This window comes from Rhododendron vialii, chromosome 13a, assembly GCF_030253575.1.
Source record: "Rhododendron vialii isolate Sample 1 chromosome 13a, ASM3025357v1".
In the NCBI taxonomy this organism is placed as follows: Eukaryota; Viridiplantae; Streptophyta; class Magnoliopsida; order Ericales; family Ericaceae; genus Rhododendron; species Rhododendron vialii.
The window spans coordinates 17,464,172-17,472,217 of NC_080569.1; the positions used below are offsets into that span (position 1 = coordinate 17,464,172).

Genomic DNA, 8,046 nt, shown 5'->3' on the forward strand with positions numbered 1-8,046 from the left:
TTTCCCTGATTTACAGAAAGGGAAAGAGGCTTTGGTTGAAATAGATATATAACTGACTGACGTGGGTAAATGGAACAAATATCTGATCGATCACTTCTTGGATGGTCCTATGGCTTATATCCCCTTATAGTTTCCACTGCTAGGATCCAATGGAAAGACCTCTTTGTGGTTGTCAAACCTAATGTGGCTGGGTTCTACTTGTTCGAATTCAAGGACGAACAAGCTAAAATGCAAGTTCTTGATGGAGGACCCTATTTTTTCTCTAACAAATATCTTGTTCTCAAAGATTGGCATAGAATGATGAAGCCTGTTCGAGAACAGCCTTCCAAAATTCCAGCTTGGGTGAAATTGCATGACGAACCATTTGAGTTTTGGAATCAAGAGTGCTTGAGTAGAGTGGCTAGCACAATCGGGAGGCCTTTGCATGTTGATCAAGCAACTGCTAAGACAGCTATTTAGCCTGGCCTTCTACATACTAAATCCACTAAGGCTCGAATCTGTATTGAGGTTTGTGCTGAGCAAGTACTCCCTGATGAGGTTCAAGTCATTGTAGAGGGTGAATCTGTGATTATTCCTATGGAATACCAAGTCCTCCCTCCCATGTGTGATTTATGCCATGTGTTTGGTCATCACACTTCTAAGTGTGCTAGGAAAACCTCCATTTCTACGCTTCCACCCCAATCTGCAGATCATGTTTGGACTCAAGTGGGAAATGGAAAACTAAAGGCTGCCTGTGAACATTCCGTACAAGGGCAGGTGGACATTATAGCTGGACCTCACCCTTCAAGCACCTCAACTGGTACATTTGTAATTCAAGCACCTACTGATGAGATCAGTGATTCCGAAGATGAGTTGTTGGAGGTTTTAGAAAGTGTGGTAAGTAGCAAGTAGGAGCCAGAGTTGTTGGCCAATCATTTAATACCAGCTGCCTCTCAGGATGTAGTCCAATCTGGACTTAAGTTGCCTGAACCTCCTGATGTTCTAGGTTCAGGGGTCAAAGGGAGAGTTGCAGGGAGAGTTCCCATTGGTGGCCTTGTTATCAACAACTCTCTTTCCAAGTTTGCTAAAAAAAGATTGAGGAAGCTAGCCAAAGAACAATCACTATGTTCCTTGAGCAGTGGAAGGTCTTAATGCATCTGTATCCTTTTTTTTTGTCAAGGCAGTATCTTTATACTTCCAATTTCTGCCATTACATATCTAATTCTGCTTGATCTTTTGCTTTATGTCTATGCAACCTATTAAATATGCATTTTGGAATATTCGGGATCTCAATGACCCAATTAAGCAAAATGAGGTTGAAAGTTTTGTGAATAACAATAAGCTTTCGCCTTTTGGTTTGCTAGAACATAAAATAAAGGAAAACTTGGCTGCTAGAGTTTTAAACTATATCTGTCCACAGTGGAATTTTGTGAACAACTACTCTCATGCTCCAGTTGGTAGAATTTTTGTTGGCTGGGATCCTACTTTGATGCATGTCCAAGTTTTGGATCTTTCTGATCAGTTTATTCATTGTGAGGTGCAGACTAGGTGTAGAGGAGCCCCTTTCTTTGCAACCTTTGTGTATGGGGCTAATAGTGTCTAGGCAAGCTCTTTGGTCTAGTCTCCACCATATTAGCACATCACAACCTTGGGTTGTGCTTGGAGATTTTAATGCCATTAGGTTCCCCCATGAGAAAGTTGGTGGGTCTTCTTCCTGGCCCCCTTATATGGATGAGTTCAATCACTGCCTTTATGCCTTAAAGCTTGATGATCTTAGATATTCTGGTTGTTTCTTCACTTGGGCCAATAAACAAGACACTGCTCAGTATGTCACCACAAAACTGGATAGGGTGCTAGTAAATGTACAGTGGATGAAAGACTTTGCCTGTTCTACAGCCCATTTCCCCAACCCTGGGATTTCTGATCACTCTCCAGGTATTGTATGCATCTTTCCTAGTCCTAGGAAATCCATTAAACCCTTTAAGTTTTTTGACTTTCTAGCTGATCATCCTCAGTTTTCATCTGTGGTGCAAAAAGTTGGGTGGAGAGTGATCATTGGATATCCAATGTTCTACGCTTGTGAAAAACTCAAACTGTTACAAAGGGAGTTTAAGCTTATAAATATTAGAGACTTTAGTGATGTCTCTAGAAGAGTTGTGGATACTAGGCAACTTCTTGAGTCCTTGCAGAAATATTTGGGTAGTCAGTCTTCTAATCTCTCTATTATTAGCCAGGAAAATGAGGTCCATAGGCAACTTCTCATTTTGCTAAGGGCCGAGGAAAGTCTGGATAAACAAAAATCTAGAATTCAATGGTTGAATCTTGGGGATCAGTGCACTTCTTATTTCTTTAAAGTTGTGAGCAGCTCTAGAAATAGGAGTAAGATTATAAGTTTGGTGTTGGATGATGGTTCCCTCATTCATGACATTAGGGATATCAAATCCAGTTTTGTTAATTTCTACACCAATTTGCTAGGTACAGCTCATCCTTCTTCTTATCAAGGGCTATCCAGGATCTAACAGGTTCTAGGTAAACGGTTATCTGATAGCCAAAAGTTAGCCATGGTAGCTGAAGTTTCTGATATTGAGATCAAGGAGACCTTCTGGTCTCTTCATCTTGGTAAAGCTCCTGGTCCTGATGGTTATAATGCTGGTTTTTTCAATAAAGCTTAGCCTATCATTGGCCATGAAGTCACTGCAGCTGTCAAAACCTTTTTTAAATCTAGCCAGCTGCTCAAAAAAGTTAATTCAACTATTGTTGCTCTTGTTCCTAAGGTCCCTAATCCGTCCAGAGTGGGGGATTACAGACCTATCTCTTGTTGTAGCACTATCTATAAGTGCACTTCTAGAATTCTTGCTAGAAGATTACAACTGTTCCTTCCTACTTTAATTGATTCTGTACAATCAGGTTTTGTTAAAGGTAGGAGGATAGCTGATAACATTTTCCTTACCCAGGAGCTCATGAGAGGATACCATAAGTCTTCATCCTCTCCCAGATGCGCTATGAAGGTAGACATCATAAAAGCATTTGACAATGTTAGATGGGACTTTCTTTGGGATGTTTTGTCTGCCATGAAATTTTCATCCCATCATGATCAAGTGGCTACAAGCCTGTGTCACTACTGCTAATTACTCCCTTAGCATCAATGGTGAAGTCACTGGATACATTTTAGGTAAAAAAGGGCTTAGACAAGGAGATCCTTTGTCTTCATACCTATTTGTTATTGTGATGGAGATTCTCACTTGCCTTCTTAAGGAGAAATCCCTTCTTCATGATTTCCATTTCCATTGGAGATGTGGAGCTACTAAGCTTGTCAATCTCTGTTTTGCTGATGATCTTATGATATTTTATAAGGGAGAGCTCACTTCAATCAATCATATTCAGGATGCATTCTCTGAATTTCAATCCCTGTCAGGTCTTTAACCTAGCACTGGGAAGAGTAGCATTTACTTTTCTAGGGTCAACATTAGCACTAGATTGGCCATCTTGGCTGTCTTAGGGTTTAAAGAGGTTTCACTGCCAGTTTGATATCTTGGTGTTCCCCTTCTTTCCACTAAACTCAAGGCTATTGACTGTACACGATTAGTGGATAACATTATTGCTAAAACCAAGTCCTGGACCAACAGAGACCTCACCTATGCTGGTAGGGTCCAGTTGATTAGAAATGTCCTCTTCTCTATGCAAACATATTGGTCTTCACTGTTTATCATTCCTAAAAAGGTTATTCAAGAAGTTGAGTCAATTCTTCGGGGCCTTTCTTTGGACAGGTCTTGATCTAAGGAAAACAGGTGCCAAAGTAGGGAACACCTATGCTCTCCTAAGCAAGAGGGTGGTCTTGGTTTCAAATCCATGCAGGTTTGGAATAAAGCTGCCATTGTCAAACACATCTGGTTTTTAATTTCTGGGGGGGAGCAGTCAATGTGGTGTCAGTGGGTCAAGTCTTACTTAATAAGAGGTAGGAATTTTTGGAATTTGAAAATACCTGGTGATTGCACTTGGGTTTGGAGGAAACTCTTGACTCTCAGACCTATGGTGCAGCCTTTCATTCGAAGCATACTAGATAATGGTCAATCCACCTCCTTGTGGTATGACAATTGGCATCCTCTTGGGCCCTTGATTAACAAACAGAAAGTCTACACACACATACAATCTGTGCACAGATTGTGCACAGATTTTATTGTGGGGCCCATCACGGGTCCCACACAAATTATCCGAGCCGTTCATTAAATGTAAAACATTTTTTCAAGGGTCCCCGTAAAAGATAACCTCAATTCGATACCTATAGGTGCTCGATCCAATCATATAACTTTTCATTATTCGGAAATCTGAATGAAAAGTTAGATGGTTGGATGAAGCACCTATAGGTATTAGATTGAGCTTATTTTTTTCGAGGACCCTTGAAAAAATGTTTTACATTTAATGAACGGCTTGGATGATTTGTGTGGGATCCGTGGTGGGCCCCACAACGAAATCTATGCACAATCTGTGCACAGATTGCTGTGTGTATAGCACAGTTCATTAGCAAATTTGGTAATAGAATTGCTTATGATTCTGGTATTCCAAAGGATGCCAATGTGTCCCACATCATTCATAATTCAAATTGGGCATTCCCCATTACTCAAACTTTGGAGCTTAATGAGATGAGAAGTTCTTTGCCTCCTCTTGTTCAGTCCAGTTTGAGTGGGGCTGATCATGTTAGATGGACTCTCACATCCAAAGGCCAGTTCTCAATTGCCTCTTTATGGGACAAACTGAGAACTTCCTTTCCTTGGGTCATGTGGCATAAGTTAGTATGGTTCTCAGGCCACATCCCGAAATGTAGCTTTGTCACTTGGATAGCTATTTAGAATAGGCTTTCCACTGCTGATAGACTTGTGTTGTTTGGTCTTAATATTTCTCCTCAATGTAGTCTGTGTCCTGGGGGGGAGAGCCATGATCATCTTTTCTTTAATTGCCCTTTCTCTCAACAAGTGTGGGGTGCCATCCAAACCAAGCTTCATGTCTCTTGGTCTCCTAGATCATGGGATGACTGGGTCACTCTTTTGTCAGATGTCAAGGGTAAATCACTTAGGGCTTTGATCACAAAACTGGTCTTTACTTTAGCTGTTTATCATATCTGGATTGAGAGAAATCTTAGAAAATTTCAAAATCTCTCCTATACTTGGGAGGGAGTTGTTCATAAAATTTGCTCTATGGTTAGGGCCAGACTTTTATCACTTCATAATATGCCTCACTCTAAAGCAGCGTGGATTGTAAATGAGTGGAATTTGGGTTGAGTTGCATATGTTTTTTTGGGCTTGAGTTCATTTGTTTTCCAAATCCTTGTTACACATGTGTTTTACCTGGCAGGTTGTGCTTGGTAGCTTCTTCAAAGTTCGACCTGAGGGTGTTACTAGTTCTTCTAATTCATAAGAGTTCAGTTATATTGCTTACTTCTAATTACCAGGTATATAATTTAATCTCTTTTATTCCTTTCTGATGGTTGAGTGATCTAGTATATGAGTGTTCCTGTCAGCTGTGTGATTGAGACCCTTCCTTTTTTGTGAGTGGAGATAAATATCTGGTGGGAGACATTTTGTGAGGGAGAGTGGAGGGAGTTGAGGTTTTCCCTTATGCTTCTAGTTGATGGAGAGTTAGGCTTCGAGGGAGTTATAGGTGAGTAGATATATTGTGTAACTGTTGCTGCTCATTGATGAACCATTTTGCTACTTCTACTGCATCCTATTATTTCTATTTGCTGGTTGTTATTGCTGACTACTGTTATGGTAGTAGCACCTAGCTGCTATTGGTGTTTTTGGGCTACTCATGTGCTAATATAGTAGTTTCATTTTTGTTAACTGTTAGGTTGAACTTTATGTGCTAATGGTTGCTCTGTTACTGCTTTTTTAAGTTGTATAAGTGTAGTAGGTGTGAATTTAATGGGGTTGTCCCTTTGATATTGTACCTACCCTAGGGGGGTTGTCCCTTGGGCTGTTTAAACTTTTCTAGGGGGCTGTCCCTAGGTTTTTGTGCTTCATTTTTTTGCGGCTGTTGTTATGGATGCTGCTGCTAGAATGTGCAACTGACTTGTGGGATGTCCCAAGAACAAGACCACATTTTCTCTTTTCTTTCCAATCATGCAGTTGCTGACTGTTCTGAAATGTCCTATTACTGCTATTTTTGAGGGCAGTACGTTGCTACCAGTTTTGAGGCTGCCACCTTGCTGCCAATTACTTATGGTGCTGCTGCACTTGTGATAGCTGCTGCCATCTGCTTCATTCGTTGATATATCAAATAAGATCACCCCAAGCGTAGGGTATAAGCGTCCAATTGAAGCATAATAATTCGGAAGACCGGGATCGTACCCAAGGGAAAAATTAATACGGCTTGGTTGGATTTGTATATGTAAGCAAGGGCTTTCGGCTTTTAGACAGCCAACTTTGTTTTACGTTTGAGGTGGAAAGTAAAAAGGCTAAATTGAAAGCGAATGAACTAAGATAAAAAGCAGGTTAGGTCTAGGAATTATTAGCACCCACGACTCGAGTTAAATCACATTTTCACCCAATTACGCGGTTTAAGAAACTCAACTAAGGTTCTTAATCCGGAAGATAGAATGGTTTGATTACCAAGCTAGCTCTAGAATTTATTTAGCAAATACCTCGAGCGACAGAGCTCTAAGCATCATATGTGGTAAGTAGACAATACTCTTACCTACACATGATCAAGGAGGTTAACACCTTAGCGATTTGACAAATAAACCCGAACCTCACATCAATTTTTCAACCAAAGGTTCAAACTTTATGGTGAAAAATGCAATTTTACTTGAGCCATGAGGTGCTAATCACCTCATGATCTAACCCTAGAAAACTACTTACACATATCTATGAAGATAAGAGCAAGCAAAAATCTACTTAGCATAGTGAAGTAACAACACTTGAAGAAAATTAGATTATACGATATATCGGAGTAGCGGCTACAACTTTAATGAAGAATACAATAGCAAAAACTAATTAACTAAAGCAGAAAATTAAATTTAAAGTGCTGGAAAATGAAGAACAATTCAAAAAGCAAGTAAATCTAGGCTAGATCTAAATTATGCAATACAAAAGTTATTCTACTTGTTTGTACAAAGTGACATCACGGGCTTTTATATTTTCCAAATTACGCGCACAGAATATTCTCCTGGAGATCCAAAAATTCTCTTCTAAGGCCCCTCAGTACCGATGGAGAACATGCTACGCTGCTGTTAAGGAGCTCGGTACCGATAGATATTATAAAATGGTACCACTACTGAAGAATAAAGGCTGCCGCTGGGAACTTCTCGGTACCGATTGGAATTGGTGCAAGGTACCGATATTGAGTGATAAAAGGTTGCTGCAGAGACTTGATAATGCAGTTGATACCGATGGGAGGACATCCATGGCACCGATGCCGAGTTGGTTATGGCCAGCCCTTGGTTCTTGCTCTGCTTTGTCTTGCCTTGCTTTGGCGAGCCGTCAGGTCACCTTCGGGTCCTTGAACGCTTTGGCTTGGATTCCGATGATTCCGTTCTTGGTCTTTTTTGATCTTTGAATATCCGTGACAAGCTTTTGGCTTAAGAATCCCTGTTTTGAACGGTTTCTCTTCAAAATGAAACTAAAATACCTTACGAGCAAAAGCAATTAGAAACAACTAAATAACGCTTAACTTAACTTAAAACTAGATAACTAGCGCACCCTACATTGCATTATTGGGTGCTTATCACACCCCCCAACTTGAGGTTTGCTAGTCCCCAGCAAATAAAATGCAAAAACTTGGAAAACTAACAAATTTGCAATCCTTCCGCTTCATAACTTAGAACATACTCAATATTGTAAACTAGCAAGAGTTCAGTCATTCCGGCTTTTTATTTCATTTCTACAATTCTCAATTTCAGTGTCCAACTGAACAGGCCAAGCATCAAGCAAGTCTAAGAGCAAGCATAAAAAGGTTTGTGTCCTCGAACAAAGGGAGGATACGGGACACAAAACCTGCGAATTCAAACTAGTAACCATATCCCACGAAGAAGTGCTTTATAAATAGGCAACAGCGAACAAGAAATACTATGCC

General features: G+C 40.2%; 1 protein-coding gene across 1 annotated transcript; it reads left to right on the forward strand.

The window, feature by feature from the left end:
* The first annotated feature begins 2,540 nt into the window (after nt 1-2,540).
* LOC131313927 (uncharacterized) lies at nt 2,541-6,244 on the forward strand. Its single transcript, XM_058342420.1, has 7 exons — nt 2,541-2,631; nt 2,887-2,987; nt 3,079-3,394; nt 3,566-3,699; nt 4,473-4,765; nt 5,329-5,425; nt 6,149-6,244. Exons 1-7 carry the CDS (start codon nt 2,541-2,543, stop codon nt 6,242-6,244), a joined length of 1,128 nt encoding a protein of 375 aa, XP_058198403.1.
* Nucleotides 6,245-8,046: the final 1,802 nt, after the last annotated feature.